Below are 21,053 nucleotides of genomic sequence, written 5' to 3'. Positions count from 1 at the left end.
AAACCGCTACTGGCGTCCCTCGGTAACCACGGAGACACCCATGCCCCCTCCCGTTTCTCATCCTTAGAGGCTATTAACTACAATTCCCATCAGGCGATTTCCTCTGCTTGAGGGCAAGTTATCGAAATCTGACTCGTCGGCAACCGCAACGCTGCCGCAGTGAACTGCGGGAGTTGCGGTTCACGGCCTAGCCTCAGTTTTTGCTTCGGGAAGCTTTAGAACTACTAATCCCGTGAGCCAGTGGGCTTTCCCCTGCCCACGGAGAAGCCGATTCTTCTTGGCCCCATCAGCCTGTGCCTGAGAGGTAAGAGAGGGCGGGGGGAAGGAAGAGGAGGCGGGATCCGGGCGCTGCGTTGGCTGCGGCCTGGCACCAAAGGGGCGGCCCCGGCGGAGAGCGGACCCAGTGGCCTCGGCGATTATGGACCCAGCGGAGGCGGTGCTGCAAGAGAAAGCACTCAAGTTTATGGTGAGGACACAGTGCAGGCCGGGGGACGGCGGAGGCAGTGGCGTTGGCGGCGTTGTTGAGCTCGGGCCTGGGCCGCCAGCCCACTGCCGGACCGGGCAGCGGGACCCTGGGCCGAGGCTGGCGGCAGGGCGGCTGGTGGGACGGGATGGGAGCTCCGGAAGGGAGGCTGGGGGTTGCGGAGCGGACCCAGGGGTGGGGGCAGCAGCTCCGCCATCTTGTGGATGAGAGGCCAAGTGACAGCGGGAGCTTAATCGAGGAGGGGGCTCCAGGCGGCGCGCGGGGCCCTGGAGGGAAAGGGGCGTGGGGACATTTACTGAAGAGCGGAGGGAACTCTGTGCAGAAGCGCTGTGAGGCCGCTGGCTGGGCCTTCCCTGTGTCAGAGCACGGGTAAGGCCCGGGGAGGAGGTGCATTCAGGACTGGGGAAGGGGAGCGCGGGATAGAGGGCAGACAGATATTGTGGGTACCAAGAGGGGAACGGGCAGGACTGGATGCAGATGGATTTAAGGGTGGAGGAGGGAACGCTAGGGCTGGTGACAGGCTTATAGTTTAGTAGAATGAGGAGGGAGGATAGCCTTTGCCTTGAAGGTGGAATCCCAGCTTGGCCAAACTGATGTTGACAAACTCTGGAAGGGAAGAGGCCTCACTAAAGAAAAGATAACGACTGGGAATGAAGACCTAGGGCTATAATGACAGTCCCTGGGAGGGGAAGAGGATGTTTACAATGAACTAGAATTACAAATGTCAGAGAGAGGGATACATACTCTACTTTGAAAGGAGAAGCTAAATAATACTATAGGAAGGACAAGGTGATGAAAAGTAAGAGAAAGATTGGTCAGGGAAACGGGTACAGGAGATTGAGGGCAAAATGAATGTCTAATGGGATAAGCAAAACAAAATTTGAAGCTAAATTGTGGGACTGTAAAATGTGGAGGCCAGGTGCTTTGTATCATTTTCTGGGAAAGGAAAGGCCGTGGAGAGTTGCAAAGACCCATAAGAAGTGATGAGATCAGTTGAGAAATTCAGGAGATTAAAAGGGTGGAGGTAGGGAATAAGTCAGGATTTGTGATTACCCATCAGTTTTAGTTTGAAGCACAGTGTGAGCAAAAATTGGATTTTGTGGGTGTGTTTAAACCCCTTGGAACCTCTTTAACTTTGTATCACGCTTTCCTTTTTGCTATGCTTATCTATGGCAAACTTGTATAGTCTGATATTTGATGCTTTTAATCTGATATTTCTTGTATATCCTAAGTGTAAAACCAGACTTTGTGGTTACAACTAAAGAATGATGGAATGCATCGACTTTAAGTTTAACAGGTAGCCTTAGGGACATTGATATTATTTGCAGTCAAGTCTTGCTATTTCAGAAGTTATTGTGACTTGTCACTCCAAATCTCACTCCTTTGCTTAAAAAATAGTTATTTTGTATCTTTGCCTAAAATACCATAACAAATCCAAATAAAAATGGATACTAACTTAACTGTATTTTAGCCTTTTAAAGTGCCCCATTTAGAGGGGATACTTTTTCAGAAACTAGTCAAATTTACTAAAACTTTATTTTGTATTGGTGTTTTCAAAAACACCTAATTAAAGTTCAAGGGTATCATTAACAAAATTTCATTGAGCCTGAAGAAGGTTCTTGGATTTCTGCCCAGTGTTAAAATTCTAAATATAAAGAAGAGACCTTGAAATTTTATTGGACTTTAGAAGTAAGTGAAAGTTACTAGACTTAAGTCAGAAAACTGGTACTGCTTATTTTTGTTTTTCTACTTAGAGGGATTTTTTTTTTTTTTTTTTTTTTTTTTTTTTTTTTTTTGAGACCTAGTCTTGATCTGTCACCCAGGCTGGAGTGCAGTGGCATGATCTCGGCTCACTGCAACCTCTGCTTCCTGAGTTCAAGCGATTCTTCTGCCTCAGCCTCCCAAGTAGCTGAGACTACAGGTGCGGACCACCACGCCTAACTAATTTTTGTATTTTTAGTAGAGACTGGGTTTCACCATGTTGATCAGGATGGTCTCAATCCTCGTGGCCTTCCCGCCTTGGTCTCCCAAACTGCTGGGACTACAGGCGTGAGCCATTGTGCCCAGACAAGGGGTGACTCTTAATCCTAATCCTGACACTTGAGTCAGATTTATTGAATAATGTGATTTACAAATCATAAAGAGACATTATGAGATCATCCTTTTTACTCTGTTAGACTTCAGCCTAGGAACATTCTTAGCTACTTAATCTCTGCTTTGTACCAGTGAGTTATGTTTTGATAATGGCCTCCTAGTTGAATTAAAGTGGACTTGGAGATGACTGTGTAATAGTTGCAGTTTTTAGGGCACCACACATTATTAAACCTTGAATCAGTTTCCATAGGGAGAAGCCAATTTTTTCTTTAATTTTAGTACTTTCGTTTTTGACCTTGCCTGCTGTTTTGGCTGCTGTTTTACAAAAGGTCAACTAGAAGAGGGTCACCAGAATGACACCTTAACAAAAGAAACAGAGAATGAAGAGTTTGAGATTGGGTATTCTCTTTCAGTGCAGTAACGGTCTTACGAATCTAAGTAAGTCACAACTTCCTTTGGTGCCATTTACCCTGCTATAGCATGTCTGTTTATTCAGAGTCAATTTTAAGAAAGGAAGATGGTTGGGCACGGTAACTCACGCCTGTAATCCCAGTACGTTGGGAGGCCGGGGCGGGTGGATCACCTGAGGTCAGGAGTTTGAGACCAGCCTGGCCAACATGTCAAAACCCCGTCTCTACTAAAAATACAGAAATTAGCAGGGTGTGGTGGCAGACACCTGTAATTCCAGCTACTTGGGAGGCTGAAGCAGGGGAATTGCTTGAACCTGGGAGGCACAGGTTGCAGTGATTCAAGATTGCTCCATTGCACTCTTGCCTAGGAGACGAGCGAAACTCCGTCTCAAAAAAAAAAAAAAAAAAGGAAGGAAGATACTTGAGCTAGTATCAAATAATTAATGCACAGTACACATGGAATAACTATTCTTTTAATCAAACTGACATTTTTGTTAGTATTTGGCTTTGTTCTGGTCTTAACCTTTCCCTCAATTGTGAATCGCTAATGACAACTTTTATACAGATGCCATAATTTCCATAGTTTAAACAAATATAAAATTGTTTTAAAATGCCAAAATGAAATGGATACTCTCACAGATTTGCTCATTGCTATTAACGTGCTTTGATAAGGAATTTTACAATAAAATCCTATTAATGAGACTGTTGATTCAGAGTTAACCATAAATTACACATGATCGAGACTAAAAGCTTATTGTTTTACTTGTGAAAAAATAAGCAGAATGTTTAGCTTTTAAAAGCAAATAAATGATATTGAAAGCACCCGTTTACATTAAATAACTTATGTGCTAATGTCTCTCATTTAACTTCTAGCAGGTCCTCAAGGACCTTTCCTAATACTTCTTTGGTTAACAAAAGTATGAACAGAAACCTAAGAAGAGAAATGAAAATGATTGTGGGAATATAGGCCCCAAAACACACACACACACACACACACACACACTCTCTCTCTCTCTCTCTCTCAATATAGGGGATGAAAAGACAAGCTGAGGAGGAATTTGAACTTTATTTTTATTTTTACCTTTAAGACAGAGTCTTGCTGTGTTGCCCAAGCTAGAGTACAGTCATAGCTCGCTGCAGCCTCAGACTCCCAGGTGATCCTCCTGCCTCAGGCTCTCAAGTGGCTACAGGCACACACCACTATGCTGGCTAATTTTTTTTTTCTTTTTGTAGAGACGAGGGTCTCCCTTTGTTGACAGGGGTAGTTTTGAACTCCTGGGCTCAAGGTCACCCTGCCTTGGCTTCCCAGTGTTGGGATTACAGGCGTGAGCCACCTTGCCCAGCCACGTTTCTTTTTAAAAACAGGATAAGCATATTCTTATCCAGCCAATCCCAGAATTGAGTAGGGTAGCTTGAAACTGAGATTAAATAATTTTAGAATGTATATAAGTTTTGTTTGTAGAGCTGGTAAGTGAAACAGTATAAAGGGTAAATATGTGCTGTTTAGCAAACCATCTCAAAACTTAGCATCTTAAAAAACCAATTAATTTTGCCCCTCAGGTCTGATGGTTTTTCTGCTTTACTTGGTGTTGGCTGAGGTGTGGGCATGGCTGCAATGTTCAAAGTGGCCACATTCACATGGCTAGCCGCTGGCTGAGAGTTCAGCTAGGGCTAAAGACCTTCAGTTCTCCTGTATATGGGCCTTTCTCTACCTGGCTGCTTGGATTTCCTTAAAGTGTGGTGGCAACGTTCTAAGGAACATTCCAGGAGACAGGAAGTAGTGACTGACAATCGTCTAAGTCCTAGATTTGGAAGTCCAAGAATGTCACTATTGGTCACAGCCAGTCAAGGCCAGCCTAAGGTCAGACCTGACCTCATGATCTGCCCACCTCTACCTCCCAAAGTGCTGAGATTACAGGTGTCAGTCACCACACCTGGCCTTGAGTTGGAATTTCTTTCTGAAGCCTTGCTCCTTTCTGCAGTTTGGCTTTCCTTTAAGGGAATCTACTTTTGCATTCCTGCTCCTAGGCTTGTGACCTGACCTGATGCTGTCAATTACAGGACAACACAGAGGTGGAAGAAATTTTTTGTGTTTTGTTAATACAGTCAGCCACGAATAGCTAACAGCTATTCTAGTTGGCCCTTCATATTCATGGGTTCCACATCCACTGATTAAACTATTGATTGAAAATATTCAGAAAAAGAGACCACGGTAAAAAACAACAACATAACAGTAAAAATGGGAATTAACAATACAATATAACAACTATTTATATAACATTTACATTGTGTTAAGTATTATAAGTAACCTAGAGATGATTTAAAGTACAAGGAGGATGTGTGTAGTTTATGTGCCATTTTACATAAGGCACTATAAGAGACTTTTAAGTATGTGTGGATTTTAGTATCCTGGGGAGAGGATCCTGGAACCAGCTACCTGCAGATACAGAGGTTTGACTGTATTTATTTAGCTTTTGCTATTTGCTGTTCTAAATGTACTGTTCTAAGCTCTTTACATGTATTATTTCATTTAATCCTCCCAATAATCCTGTGAGATAGATTTGGTACTATTATTATCTTCATTTTTCATGTAAGAAAAATTATTCCAGAGAGGTTAAGTAACTTGCTCAAAGTCATGCTAGCAGGTATCCTGAGATTAAATTCAGGCAGTCTGACTTGAGACCCTTACTTCGGCATACTTCCTCTCTGAAGAGCAGGAAAACAGTGGGATATGATGGCGTATTTTCTTATTTTCTGTTAAGACACATTTTGGTAAATGCTAAAATAGAAGCACAAAGTGCTATAGAATTTAAGGGAGGGGGAGTTCGGTTTTTTTTGTTTTTTTTGAGATGGAGTCTCACTCTGTCACCCAGGCTGGAGTTCAGTGGCGTGATCTCAGTTCATTGCAACCTCTGCCTCCCAGGTTCAAGTGGTTCTCCTGCCTCAGCCTCCTGAGTAGCTGGGACTACAGGCACGCGTCACCACGCCTGGCTAATTTTTGTATTTTTTTTTTTTTTTAGTAGAGATGGGGTTTCACCATATTGGCCAGACTGGTCTCGAACTCCTGACTTCAGGTAATCCGCCCACCTAACCCTCCCAAAGTACTGGGATTACAAATGTGAGCCACTGCACCCAACCAGGAAGTTTGTTTTAATTGAAGAGCTCTTTAGCAGCTTCATAGAAGAAAGCTTCATATTAGATCTTGATGAATAGATAGATTTTGACAGACATCTCTCGGAGGTAGGCATTCAAGTGGTGGCCAGAGTGGAAGAGTTACTGTCCGGGTTTACATATAGTTTTCCTGATTATTTAAATTACTGATGAAGTGCAGTAATACTTTACTGTTGTCACAGTATTATATCAGTTAGCTATTGAAGTTTAGAATCACAAAATACCAGCAGCTTACAACGATAGGTATTTATTCTCATGAGATTGTGGGTTTGCTGGGTAGTGGATGATCTAAGTCATCCACTGGGCTTACTCAAAGTCAAAAGCCCAGAGTGAAGTAGGGGAGGGAGTAACTTGCACAATTCTACAGTGACAGTAATCTACTTCAATGATCTAGTACAGTTGATTTAGAGAAGAATGGTAATATGCTTATTATGACAACTATTGTGCTTGCTTTCTTCTTTCTGCTCTCCGTTGTTGGCACTATCCTGATAGCACTTTTTTATTTTGTTTGCTGAATAATACCTGTTGGTTGGATACTCCTAAAATCACAGTGTAGTACAGCATATTTCTTTTCTTTATGTTATACAGAAAAAAAGCAAAAATAAATAATCAGAATCATGACAATTCTACAGTGATGCCCTGAAAAGTTCAACAATATCACAGTGCTATTCTGTCTTTGGGAGTGATAAGCTTGATGTCACTGGAATGGCATTTGTAGCAGAATTTGAACTGTAACAGAGTTTGTATCAAGGTCATATATAATCCAACAACTCCCTTGGTAGCAGTTTTAGAGCTTTTCCATCTCTTCACTGCACCTAAACCTCAGGTTGCAAAGATCTGGTGCTGATATATATATAGATGTCTGGAAAACTTTCATGCTTTCACTGAAAAGTCATAGAGACAGACATCCAGGAATTATAGCATGTGGATAACTATTTTTGTAGCACAGATTCATAAATCCTTTATACAGGAAGTACTACACCAAACAATGTGGTTATTTGTGAGTTGTTGGATTATGGGTAATATTTCAATATATTTAATGATATTCTGAAAATATACTAGTAAAGACACAGAAAAGCATTACTCAGGTGATTTTTCTTTAATTCTTTTTATTTATTTATTTTTTTGAGTTGGAGTTTTGCTTTTGTTGCGCAGGCTGGAGTACAATAAGATGATTTTGGCTAACCGCAACCTCCGTCTCACGGATTCAAGCGATTCTCCTGCCTCAGCCTCCCGAGTAGCTGGGATTACAGTCATGTGCCACCACGCCCAGCTAATTTTGTATTTTTAGTAGAGACAGCATTTCTCCATGTTGGTCAGGCTGGTCTTGAACTTCCAACCTCAGGTGATCTACCTGCCTCGGCATCCCAAAGTGGTCAGATCAGAGGCATGAGCCACCGTGCCCGGCACTTTTTAAATTTTTTGTGATGGAGTCTCACTCACTCTGTCACCCAGGCTGGAGTGTAGTGGTGCAATCTTGGTTCACTGCAACCTCTACCTCCCAAGTGATTCTCCTTCCTCAGCTTCTTGAGTAGCTGAGACTACAGGTGTATACCACCACACTCGGCTAATTTTTGTATTTTTATTAGAGACTGGGTTTCACCATGTAAACCAGGCTGGTCTCGAACTCCTGACTTTAAGTGATCCACCTGCCTTGGCCTCCCAAAGTGCTGGGATTACAGGTGTGAGCCACCATGCCCAGCCTTCTTTTCTTTAATTCTTTAATGTTTTCCAGATTTTCTACAGTGAATGTATATCATAATGGGAAAAAGTAAAATTTAGTATATTGAGTATATGCATTTATAAAACAAATACCCAAAATGATCATGGACTACATTGTAGCAAGTATACTGGCCAGTGGGTTGACAGTGGCTGCTTGAACAGACTCCTCACTCTGAGCTCCAGTTTTCTTAATCAGAAAATGGGCTCTTGTTAATTTTACCTACTTAAAAAGGGCCTCTCTGTTTTTCCTTTCAGTTCGTCTTAAATTCTAAATTGCCATGTATAAGTAAGGCGTTAATTGTCAATTTACACCATAAAACCCCTTTATGTATCCAAGATTTTCATAGGAAATTTAGGACTGTATGATCCTAAATTGTGCTGGAGTACCACATTTTCTGTTAAGTAGTACTTGACAATAAAGTGTAGGAAGAAAAAATCTGGGTTGACAAAGTGAGGTCGTGATAATGTGCCTGTAATGTAATTTGATAAAAAAAATGTGAGCCTGAACTGATTGCAAAGCATTGTTACATGTAGGGGAAGACATTGTGGGGGCAGAAGGGGGTGAAGATACAGAGTTGAATAAAACTTCTCTAGAGCTTCACAATCTAATGAGATAGGCATTTATAAATATCTCTTAAGGCACACTTTGTTAACTGCTAAAATAGTGGCACAAAGTACTGTAGAATTTAAGGGAGGAAACAGGAAAAAAAAAGTAAATTGAGTTAAAGGAAGAAGAAATTAGTTTTAACTGGAGAGATCTTTAGAAGTTTTATTGAAGAAAGTTTTGTAATGGGTCTTACAGATTTCGACAGACTTGGGTCTGAGGTGGGCAGTTCCAAGAAGAGGAAGTAGCTTGGGTAAAGGCCAGGAGATCAGAAGTTGGGCAGGTGCAGTGATTTATAGGTGGGTAGATAGGTATAATTTGAGCGAAAGGTGTACATAGCAGATAAGAAGGAAAATATAAATTGGAGGCCTGGGGAGTTTGGACTTAATCTAGTTTGGTTAGATCTTTTTTTTTTTTTTTCTGAGATGGTGTCTCGCTCTGTTGCCAGGCTGGAGTGCAGTGGTGTGATCTCATCTCACTGCACCCTCCACCTCACAGGTTCAAGTGATTCTTCTGCCTTAGCCTCCAGAGTAGTTGGGACTACAGGTGTGTGCCACCACGCCCAGCTAATTTTTGTATTTTTAGTAGAGACGGGGTTTCACCATGTTGTCCAGGGTAGTCTCAATCTCTTGACCTCGTAATCCACCCGCCTTGGCCTCCCAAAGTGCTGCAATTACAGGCATGAGCCACCGCGCCTGGCCTAGCTCTATATTTAAGAAGAGTATTCTGGTGTACTTTATATATATGTCAATGTGAGCTTTTTTACTAAAGTAAAATATGTATACAAATAATTACATATTTTTAATATGTACAAATAATTATATATAGCTTAGTGAGTTTTTACCTAATGAAACGCATCTGTGTAACACATTATCTAGATCAGGAATAGAACTTTGCCAGCACTCCACAAGTTGCTTTCATGCCCCCTTTAGTTATGAACTCCCTGCTCCCAAGGAAAACCACTATCTTATACTATCTATAGATTAGTTTTACCATTAATGGTATTTAAGCTTATCTAAATGGAATCATTCCAGGGTGTGTTCTTTAGTGTCTGGCATCTTTTGTCCCACGTTGTTTGTAAGATGATTAAGATGATTCATTCAGGTTGTGGTGGGAGGTGTGGTATGTTTATTCTTGTTAATGTATTCCACTGTGATTATTTAGTCATTCAGATTAGTCATTCTATTTTTGATGGACATTTGGGTTATTTCTAGTTTTTAGCTTCTTTAAATTGTGCTATTATAATCTTGCACATGTCTTTCCTTAAACATAGGTACATATTTCTGTTAGGTATGTATTTAAGAATGGAATCCCTGGGTCATGGGGTATGAAAATGTTTAGCTTTATGCTATGGTTTGGATATAGCTTGTTTGGCCCCGCCAAGTCTCATGTTGAAATTTGATCTCCAGTGTTGGAGGTGGGGCCTGGTGGGAGGTGTTTGGATTATGCAGGTGGATTCCTCATGAAGGGCTTGGTACCAACCTGTTAGTAACGCTTGAGTTCTCACTCCATTAGTTCCTGCCAGAGCTGGTTGTTTAAGAGTCTGGCACCTCCCTCCTCTCTCTTTTGGTTTCTCTCTTGCTATGTGATTTCTGCACATGCAGCTCCTCTTCTCCCTCCACCATGAGTAGAAGCCTCTTGAGACTTTCACCAGGAGCAGATGCTAGCACCATGCTTCTTGTACAGCCTGCAGAACTGTGAGCCATATAAACCTATTTTTATTGTAAATTATCCAGCCTCAGGTATTCCATTATAGCAACATAAATGGACTAGGACATTTTAGTAGATATTATTCAACTGTTTTTCTTTCTTTTTAGAGACAGAGTCTTACTCTGTTGCCCAGGCCAGAGTACAGTGGCGTGATCATGGCTCACTGCAACCTCGAACTCCTGGGCTCAAGCTATCTTCCTATTTTAGTCTCCTGAGTAACCAGGACTACAGGCATGTGCCACCACACTCAGCTAATGCTTTTCATTTTATATTTTCTTTAGCAGTTTATGGGAGTCGCGGTTGTTGAACATTCTTGCAGAGTCACTTAATATCGTCTTTTTTTAGGCTGGGCATGGTGGCTCACACCTGTAATCACAGCACTTTGGGAGGCCAAGGCAGGCGGATTGCTTGAGGCCAGGAGTTCGAATCCAGCTTGGCCAACGTGGTGAAACCTTGCTTCTACTAAAAGTACAAAAATTAGCTGGGTGTGGTGGCGGGCGCTTGTAATCCCAGCTACTCAGGAGGTTGAGGCACGAGAATCGCTTGAACCTGGGAGATGGAGGTTGCAGTGAGCTAAGATGGTGCCACTGCATTCCAGCCTGGGTGACAGAGACTCCATCTCAAAAAAAAAAAAAAAAAAATAGGGCCAGGTGCGGTGGCTCATGCCTGTACTCCCAGCACTTTTGGAGGCCGAGGCAGGCAGATCACCTGAGGTCAGGAGTTTAAGACCAGCCTGGCCAACATGGTGAAACCCCATCTCTACTAAAAATACAAAAAAAATTAGCCAGGAGTGGTGGCAGGCGCCTGTATTCCCAGCTACTCAGGAGACTGAGGCAGGAGAATTGCTTGTACTTTGGAGGCAGAGGTTGCAGTGAGCTGAGACCATGCCATTGCACTCCAGCCTGGGCAACAAGAGTGATACTCTGTCTCAATAATAATAATGATAATAGTAATATCTTTTTTGTTGTAGCCATTCTAGTGGATGATGGTACTATCTCACTGTTTTAATTTGTGTATCCTTAATGACTGCTGTAAACAGGCACCTTTTTAGGTTTATTGGCTGTTTAGATATACTCTTTTGTGAAGTGTTTATTTAAGTCTTGGCCTTTTTTCCCTATTGGATTATCTTTTTTTTTTTTTTTTTTAAGAGATGGGCTCTATAATCAGGAGAATTACATTAAAAAAAAAGAGAGAGAGATGAGATCTTGCTCTCTTCCCCTGGCTTTGGAGTACAGTGGTGTAATCATAGCTTACTGTAGCTTCCAACTCCTGGGCTCAAATATCCTCCCATCTTGGCCTCCCAAAGCGCTGAGACATGAGTCTCATTATTTATTTTGATGCTTGAATTGCTCCCTATTTGGCCAGTAGGTAGTGCATTCAAACTGCTTCCTCTGTTTTTTGATGTGTTACCATCATTTATTGAGCATGCATTTTCTTTTTTTTCTTTTTTCTTTTTTTTTTTTTTGAGACGGAGTCTCGCTCTGTTGCCAGGCTGGAGTACAGTGGTGTGATCTCGGCTCACTGCAACCTCCGCCTCCCGGGTTCGGGGGATTCTCCTGCCTCAGCCTCCCAAGTAGCTGAGACTACAGGCATGCATCACCACACCTGGCTAATTTTTGTATTTTTGGTAGAGCGGGATTTCATCGTGTTAGCCAGGATGGTCTCAATCTCCTGACCTTGTGATCTACCCACCTTGGCCTCCCAAAGTGCTGGGATTACAGGCATGAGCCACAGCACCCAGCCGAGCATTTTCTTACTTACTGAAAGATATTCCAGGCTCTTCTTGTACTTTTTTTGCCCTAGCCCAGGAATTAGTGATTTCTCCAAGAAGCTCTTTTAGTAGTTCCTTTTAGTAGAGAATGACATGCAGAAGTCCAGATCTGGGTGTTAAGGATGCTTGGTATTGGGGTGTCACTTCTCCCAAGCCATCATACTGGACAGAGATAGGGAATATATATAAATGTAAACATGCATACACACAGGTGCACATTGTACATTTACATTACTTTATATTATGTATTATTTAAAACCATGAGTTCACACTGATATCCCCAATTCCAGTTTAATACCACAGGGTTTGTTCAATAATTTCTGTAATTGTAACTCCCTTTTCTGACAGTGAGTAACTTGGCTCTCATTGTCCTCAACATATTTTCTTAGTCAATCAGTCCACTTCTATGTGACCACTCTCTCATGTTGCTGCTTTTCCCCACATCCACTATGTAGATGCCATCCTTACCTTACTTACTTAGGCTCCAAAACCCCATGTCAGATTGCTGGCCTACACCCTTGCATGAACACCCTTCTCTGATACCTTTCCTAGATTGCTTTCTTCATCTCATTTGGACTTGAGCACTCTGTGCAGGGCTGCCATGTTGCCTGCCATGTTTCTGTATTGACATATCCCTTATCCTGTTTTTGTTTGTTTGTTGGTTGGTTTTTTTTGTTTGTTTTTGAGACAGGGTCTCACTCTTTTGCCCAGGCTGGAGTGCAGTGGCACAATCACAGCTCACAGCAGCCTCGCTTAACTACCTGGGCTCAGGTGATCCTCCTGCCTCAGCTTCCTGAGCATCTGGGACTACAGGTACTTGCCACCATGCCTAGCTAACTTTTTGTAGATAGAGACAGGATTTCGCCATGTTGCCCTGGCTGGTCTCAAACTTCTGGACTCAGGTGATCCACTCACTTCGGCCTCCCAAAGTGCGAAGATTACAGGTGTAAGCCACCGTGCTCACCCCTTCTTCTTTATCCTGGTGATGTTCTGTCATCTTGTACTAAGACCTCTGCTGTTCCTGCAGATGCCTATTTTGCCTGGCCCTGACAAAATGAGTAGTAGTTTGTTGTAGTCAAGATGTAGTCAAGAGTTTCAATTTTGTTTGTTGTAGTCAAAATATAGTCAAGAGTTTCATTTTTTTTTTTTTTTTATGGTTAGCACTTTTTCTTTTTGCTTGTCCCAAGATCATACAGGTCTGTCTGTCCTTCCTTCCTCCCTCCCTTCCTTCCTCCCTTCCTTCCTCCCTCCCTTCCTCCCTCCCTTCCTCCCTCTCTCCCCCTCCTTTCCCTTCCCTTTCTCTCTCCCTCCTCTTTTGTCTTTTTTCCCTTTCTCCCCTTGAGGCTTACTGCAGCCTCGACCTCCTGGGCTCAAGTGATCCTCCCACCTCAGCCTCCCCAGTAGCTGGGACTACAGGCGTATGCCACCAAACACTGACTAATTTTTTTTGCATTTTTAGTGAAGATGAGGTTTCTCCATGTTGTCCAGGCTGGTCTTGAGCTCCTGGGCTGAGGTGATCTACCTGCCTCAGTCTGCCAAAGTGCTGGGATGCTGAGGTTACAGATGTGCACCACTTCATTGGGCCAAGATGTTGATTTTATTTGTATACATATACACACACATGTATATACACACACACACACACAATAAGCTTTATTTAAACATTTTTATTTAAAAATTTATTATACATGTAACATAAAATTCTCTCTTTTAACTATTTAAAGTGTACAATGCAGTAGTTAAGTATATTCACACTGTTGTGCATATATAATCTCTAGAACTTTTTCATCTTGCAAAACTGACACTCTATACCCATTAGACAACTCCCCATTTCTCCCTTATCTCAACTACTAGCAACCACTATTCTCTTTTTTTTGTTTGTTTGGGATTCCGCCCAACACCCAAGACAGAGTCTTGCTCTGTTGCCCTGACTGGAGTGCAGTGACGTGATCTCAGCTCACTGCAACCTCCACCTCCTGGGTTCAAGCAGTTGAACTTCAGATTCCTGAGAAGCTGGAACTACAGGCGTGTACCACTATGCCCAGCTAATTTTTGTATTTTTAGTAGAAACAAGTTTCACCACATTGGCCAGGCTGGTCTGGAACTCCTGACCTCAGGTGATCCACCTGCCTCAGCCTCCCAAAGTGCTGGGATTACAGGCATGAGCCACTGTGCCTGGCGTTCTATTTTTTTTCCCCCCTATGAATTTGACTCTTAGATATCTCATATAAGTAGAATCATACAGTATTTTCTTTTTTGTGACTAGCTTATTTTACTTAATGTCCTCAAATTTCATCTATGTTATAGCATGTTCTTCTTTATTTTTTTTTCTTTGAGATGAAGTCTCACTCTGTCACCAGGCTGGAGTGCAGTGGAATAATTCCAGCCCACCACAACCTCTGCCTCCAGGGTTCAAGTGATTTCTCCCACCTCAGCCTCATGAGTAGCTGGAACCGCAGACACCCACCACAACGCCCAGCTAATCTGTGTATTTTTAGTAGAGATGGTGTTTCACCATGTTGGTCGGGATAGTCTCAATCTCTTGACCTTGTGATCTGCCCGCCTTGGCCTCCCAAAGTGCTGGGGTTACAGGTGTGAGCCACCGCGCCTGGCCAGTGTTCTTCCTTTTTCAAGGATGAATAACATTTAATTGTATGTACCACATTTTATTTGTCAATGGACACTTGGCAAGCTTCTACCTTTTGACCTTTGTGAATAATGCTACTATTTGCATATGTTATAAATATCTCTTCAAGTCCCTGAGAAGTTTTATTTACTATTTGCATTTAACTCTGCAATCCATCTGGAATTAATTTTTGCATATGTTATGAGGTAGAGGTCAGCATTCTTTTTTTTTTTTTTCTCCATGTCAGACAGGTAATGTGCCTAGGTAACAAGGTTTGAGGGGAGGCACACCTCACACATGAGGATGAAAACCCAACCATCATGTTTGCAAACTACAGAAGGATCAGAATTCTTTTTTTCCTTTTCTTTCTATATGCAACTTATTCAGCACTATTTATTGAAAAGATTATTCTTTTTCTGTTGCATTGCAGGGTCACTTTTGTCATATAAGTGTCTATATATATGTGTGGGCCTGCTTTTGGGATTCTCTCAGTTGCTCCTTTGGTCTGTTCTTGTGCCAATACCACACTGTCTTAATTGCTATATTTTTATATAATAACAATTCTTGATATCTGATAGTATATGCCTCTCAGCTTCCCCCTCCCACAAGATTGCATTGATTATCTTGGCCTTTTGCATTTTCATGCTGTTCATTAGAATTAGCTAGGCCGGGCATGGTGGCTCATGCCTGTAATTCCAGCACTTTGGAAGGCTGAGGTGGGTGGATCACCTGAGGTCAGGAGTTTGAGACCAGCCTGGCCAACATGGTGAAACCTCGTCTTTACTAAAAATACAAAAATTATTTGTATTTTTACATGCCTCAGTGGTGGACACCTGTAATCCCAACCACTTGGGAGGCTGAGGCAGGAGAATCGCTTGAACCTGGGAGGCAGAGGTTGCAGTGTGTGGAGTTAGTGCCACTGCACTCCAGTCTGGGCAACAGAGTGAGACTCTGTCTCAAAAAAAAAAAAAAAAAGAATTAGCTAGTCAGTTTCCACAAAACATACTTCTATGATTTGTATTGGAATTGCATTGAATCTATATGTAAGTTTTGGGAGAGCTGAGATCTTAACCCTATTGAGTTTCATAGTCCATGAAAATCATGTATCTTTTCATTTATTTAGGTCTTGAATTTCTCTGTATAGAGGTCTTTATATATCTTTTGTTAAATTATTCCTAGAAATTAGATGTTTTTAGGTGTTATTTAAAAAATTTAATCCTCTTTGTTGCTGATAGTGCAGAGGTTTTAAATCTGAGGTCTATGACCCCTGTACAAGCTATAAACACTTTTTATACTTTTTCCTGAAAGATCTGTAATTTACATTTGAATCTGATTTCCACTAAGGGCAATAACAAAAAGATTAAAGAGGACTTTAGTGCTTTAACTTAGAGTAGATTGGACTAGGGAGGGGGAACAGAGAGAGGCAGGGAGACCATTTAATGTATGTAATAATCTAGGCAAGAGACTGGGCTTGAGCTAGGGCAGTGGGTATGGAAAAGGAGGAAGGACATTCAAGGGTCTTCTAGAGACAGAATGAGTAAGGTTGCTGAGAGTAGGGTAGAAAAAAATGAAGAAAAAGGGTAAAATAGAGCTGGCATCAGTCATGTTCAAGGCAATTAGAGGGTTACCAAAGCAGTAGGTAGATAAGGGAAAATGAGTATTTGGTGGGTGAAGATAGTGGGATAGTCCCTAACTATAATAAGGAGACTTTAAATTTAAAATATATTCACATAAATAAAGATGGGCAAAGTGATAGAATATATGAAATTTGGAAGGTGGAAAGCTGGATAATGGTTAGATGGGGATTTATTATATATTATTTTGTACTTTTTGTATATTTAAAAGTATCCATAATAAGAAGTTAAGAAAAGTTTATCTGCATAAAAAGTAGGTTGAACTGGAGTTCTCTGGACTAGCTGTACTCAAATTCTTACTTGAGAGAAATATCAGGATTTGGGTTTGAGTAATTTTATAACCACTGTCTATTAGGGACACAATTTTATCAAAATCTGACAGATAAGGAGGCACAAAGCTATAGAGGCCAGGTGCTGCGGGGTGGCTAGGAGTTGAAAAGAAATTGAGCTAGGCAGATGGAACATGGTATCTGTTGGCAATTCAACCAGGTGTATGGACTTAGGGGAATTTAGCAAGGGAAGGTGATATGGTTTGGCTCTGTATGCACCCGAATCTCATGTCTAATTGTAATCCCCAGTGTTGGAGGTGGGGCCTGGTGGGAGGTGTTTGGATCTTGGGAGTGGATTTCCACCTTTGGTGCTGTTCTTGTGTAATAGAGTTCTCACAAGATCTGGTTGTTTAAAAGTGTGTGGCACCTTCTCTGCCCACCTCTCTTCTTCCTGCTTCGGCCGTGTAAGATGTACCTCCTTCCCCTGCACCTTCTGCCGTGATTTTAAATTTCCTGAGGCCTTCCCAGAAGCAGAAACAACCAGAAGCAGAATTCACTATGCTTCTTGTACAGCCTGCAGAACTGTGAGCCAGTTAAACCTCTTTTCTTATAAATTACCCGGTCTCAGGCATTTCTTTATAGCAGTGCAAAAATGGACTCATACACTAGGGTATACTTTCAGCTGGAGAATAATGGCAGGGAGTCTGGGGCGGATATTCTGGGGAGATCAACAGGCGGAAAGCATCAGTGAATACTAGAAACAGGCGGCAAAGCATTGCTTCAAGCTTGAACTCAAAAGTGGAACTGGGAAACCTAGCAAGGAACTGAATAATTGATTCATTCAATTCATTCGTTCATTCAGCCTGTACTAATTAGTGCCTATTGCAATAGTTCTACACTGTACTCTGTATAAGAATTATTTGGAATGCATGTTAAAATATAGTACAGATTCTTAGTTATTTTTCCCTCCTCTTCCTGTTTACTTGGTACGTCTAAAAAATTGGCATGTTTAACAAGCATATCAGATGTTTCTGATGCTGGTGTTTCTCTGGACAATGCTTTGACAAAACATCTAGTCCACTGTGTGCTGGTCAGTGTATCAACACAGGGGAAGTGTGGGAAATGATGTGGCTAGAACCAGAGTGAAAGGTGAGGACTTGTACTTGGGGAAGGAGCTGCATTAACTGGAATCAAAAGTGGTGACAGGCCAGGCGCGGTGGCTCACGCCTGTAATCCCAGCACTTTGGGAGGCTGAGGCGGGTGGATCATCTGAGGTCAGGAGTTCGAGACCAGCTTGGCCAACGTGGTGAAACCCCGTCTCTACTAAAAATACAAAATTTGGCTGTGCGTGATGGCCCACGACTGGTAGTCTCAGCTACTTGGGAGGCTGAGGCCAGAAAATTGCTTGAAACCATGAGATAGAGGTTTCAGTGAGCTGAGATTGTGCCACTGCACTTCAGCCTGTGCAACAGAGCAAGACTCCATCTCAACAACAAGTGATGGCAGAATGAGACAAATATGGCTGAGGCTTCGACTCTCTGAATTCCAACTAGTTGGTAATAAGTTGATTTCAGAAAATTTATTTCTGTAGGCTGTTTGCAGCTAGAGAAATGGTGAACTATGCGAGATATGACATAAGCAAGATATGACACTTAGAAGAGGTGTACCTAGTGAAGGACAATAGCCACTCAGGTACTACATTAAAATCACATCACAATAAAACTGGTAGTGCTTCCTAGTACTATGAACAGTACTATGAGCTATGTGTATCATCTTCATTTATTTTAAAGATGCTGTGACTGGTCCCTCAGCTCATAATCACCATCAGCCATGGCATCTTTACATAGATAGAGGAAGGAGATATAATTCAGTACAATTAAATACGGTAAATGTAAAGTTGCTTTATAGGTCATACGTGTAAGGTGGTGGTGCTTTTACAACAACATTCTAACACAAACTAGTTCATGCAGACTGCCAAAGTTTATTGAATAGGCATTCAATTCTCATTCCATTTTACTTTTTGTTGTTGTTGTTGAGACCAAGTCTCCTTCTACTGCCCAGGCTGGAATGTGGTGGTGCAATCTCAGCTCACTGCAACCTCCACCTCCTGGGTTTAAGCGATTCTCCTGCCTCAGCCTGCTGAGTAGCTAGGACTACAGGCGTGCACCACCATGCCCAGCTAGTGTTTTTTTGGATTTTTAGCAGAGACATGGTTTCATCATATTGGCCAGGCTGGTCTTGAACTCCTGACCTGGCGATCTGCCCGCCTTGGCCTCCCAAAGTGTTGGGATTACAGGTGTGAGCCACCGCACCAGGCCTCATTTTACTCTTTATATATTCATTCATGCCTGCTATGTGCAAATTTTGATTCCAGTTTTTTTTAATGAATGTACAGTAAAATGGACTTTTCTTAGTGTATACAGTTTTAGGAATTCTAATATGTGTAGATTCATGTAAACCACAATCAGGATAAGAGCAATTCTATTACTTCCCCACAAAAAACTCTTATACTGTTTCTCCTCCTCTCACCCCCACTTCCTCACTTCATGTTTTTGAGAATGTCAAATAAATGGAACTGTGCAATATGAAACCTTTTGCTACTGACCTCTTCCATTCAGCATAATACCTTTGAGCTAGATTAATCCATTTTGTTGCATGTATCGGGAGTTCGTGTCTTACTATTGTTAAGTAGTATTTCATTGTGTAGTATAACCAGATTTTGTTTATTCACTGCTGAAGGACATTTGGTTTGTTTCTGGTTTTGGTGATTATAAATAAAGCTACTATAAGTAAATACTTGTGTATAGATTTTGTGTGAACATTTTCATTTCTTTAAGGTAAATATCCATGAGGAGAATTGCATGATAAATGTATGTTTAACCTTATTAGAAGTTGCTAAACTATTTTCCAGAGTGATTGTACCAGTTTGCAATGTGTGAAAGCTCTAGTTGATCTGCATCTGTGTCAGCATTTGGGATTGTCAGTATTTTTTATTTTAGCCATTTTAATAGGTGAATAGTGATACCCTGCTGTGGTTTTAATTTGCATTTCCCTAATGTGTTCCCTGGTTCTTGATGCCTTTATCAATGGAGGATCCAAAACAAAAGATAATAGATGGTCATCAGAAAAAATATTTGTTGTGCCTAACTTTAACATTCTGTGAAAGACTTCATGAATATTTTTAGAAAGGAGTTGTACTATTGAATATTCATGGTTTTTCAATGAAGTTTGAGGTACTCTGAAACCTATCTGCAGAGTTTTAAGTAAGCCATATGACAGTGTGAATAAGAGAGTGACATCAGAGCATTTTTTTTTTCTGGTGGCCTTTGGTGTTGTGTAGAACACTTGTGGCCTTTAATAAACTGAGGAGAGGCTGGGCGTGGTGGCTCACACCTGTAATCCCAGCACTTTGGGAGGTCGAGGCAGGTGGATCACCTGAGATCAGGAGTTTGAGAACAGCCTGGCCAACATAGAGAAACCCTCTACTAAAAATACAAAAATTAGCCGGCATGGTGGCCGGCATCTGTAATCCCAGCTACTCAGGAGGCCGAGGCAGGAGAATCGCTTGACCCCGATGGCAGAGGTTGCAGTGAGCCAGGATCGTGCCACTGCACTCCAGCCTGGGTGACAAAGCGAGACTCCATCTCAAAAATAAATAAATAAACAAACTGAGGAGATAGGATGATCAGATTTTTTTATATGCATATATATATATATATATATTTAAGTAAAGGAGAAATAAGTGAGAAGCACTCATGGACACTGTGATCAAGATCATGAACAAGATCATGATCTACATTTACTGATTTCATTTTCCTGGTAGCATAGATCAATGGTATGGTTTTAGTAACTCTTATTGAGGGAAATAATTTAGATGAAGGCAAGGAAGGCTTTCTCTTGAGTAATATATTAATTCGGTCCCATCTATCTCTTCTCCCTTTGTAAATCATCCCAAGCAACAATCTGTGTTATAAGAAGCAAACTAAATGATTGCTAATTAAATGTTTAGTGTTTTTTTAAGTTGGTTATTAGCTTGAGGTTAAATTTGTTTAATGAGTGAATATGGAAGAATTATGTTTTTCACATTTGGAATGCATACTTGCTGATCATTCGTATGTTACTCCCATTTTATGAAGCTGGAACATAATTTCCTTCTTTTTAACGATTGTGAGTTTTACAGTTATTGAATCTTTGTTTTGGTGGTGTTAGTCATGTCAGTACTTTATTTGCTACCAAGTTCTCAGTTAGGAAATAGTCTCCCAATTATGATTTTTTTTTTTTTTTTTTTGAGACAGATTCTCACTCTGTTGCCCAGGCTGGAGTACGGTGGTATGATCTTGGCTCAACTGCAATCTCTGCCTCCTAGGTTCAAGTGATTCTCCTCCCTCAGCCTCTTGAGTAGCTGGGATTACAAGTGTGTGCCACTATGCCCAGCTAATTTTTGTATCTTTAGTAGAGACAGGGTTTCACCATATTGGCCAGGCTGATCTCAAACTCCTGAACTTGTGATCCGCCCACCTTAGCCTCCCAAAGTGCTGGGATTACAGGCATGAGTCAG

At 41.5% G+C, this 21,053-nt stretch overlaps 1 protein-coding gene and 1 non-coding gene across 3 annotated transcripts in view; one reads left to right on the top strand and one right to left on the bottom strand.

Moving 5' to 3' along the window:
• Nucleotides 1-347: 347 nt before the first annotated feature.
• BTRC (beta-transducin repeat containing E3 ubiquitin protein ligase) overlaps nt 348-21,053 on the top strand; it is a 196,611-nt gene continuing 175,905 nt past the window's right edge. Inside the window, exon 1 of one of the 2 annotated variants that reach the window (XM_012439500.2) lies at nt 348-466. In XM_012439500.2, coding sequence (XP_012294923.1) covers nt 419-466 — 48 coding nt within the window. In that variant the 5' untranslated portion in view covers nt 348-418. The remainder of the gene's footprint in view (nt 467-21,053) is intronic. The other variant, XM_012439493.2, reaches the window with a different exon arrangement.
• Nucleotides 14,834-14,935, bottom strand: LOC135274091 (small nucleolar RNA U13). The gene has a single exon (XR_010341902.1). It is a non-coding gene; the product is annotated as a small nucleolar RNA U13 (small nucleolar RNA).

Source organism: Aotus nancymaae, unplaced genomic scaffold (assembly GCF_030222135.1).
Source record: "Aotus nancymaae isolate 86718 unplaced genomic scaffold, 86718_ANA_hifiasm-v0.15.2.pri h1tg000010l, whole genome shotgun sequence".
NCBI classification, from domain to species: Eukaryota; Metazoa; Chordata; class Mammalia; order Primates; family Aotidae; genus Aotus; species Aotus nancymaae.
Note: the sequence above shows the minus strand (reverse complement) of the source record. Positions and strands in the feature narration are given on the sequence as shown.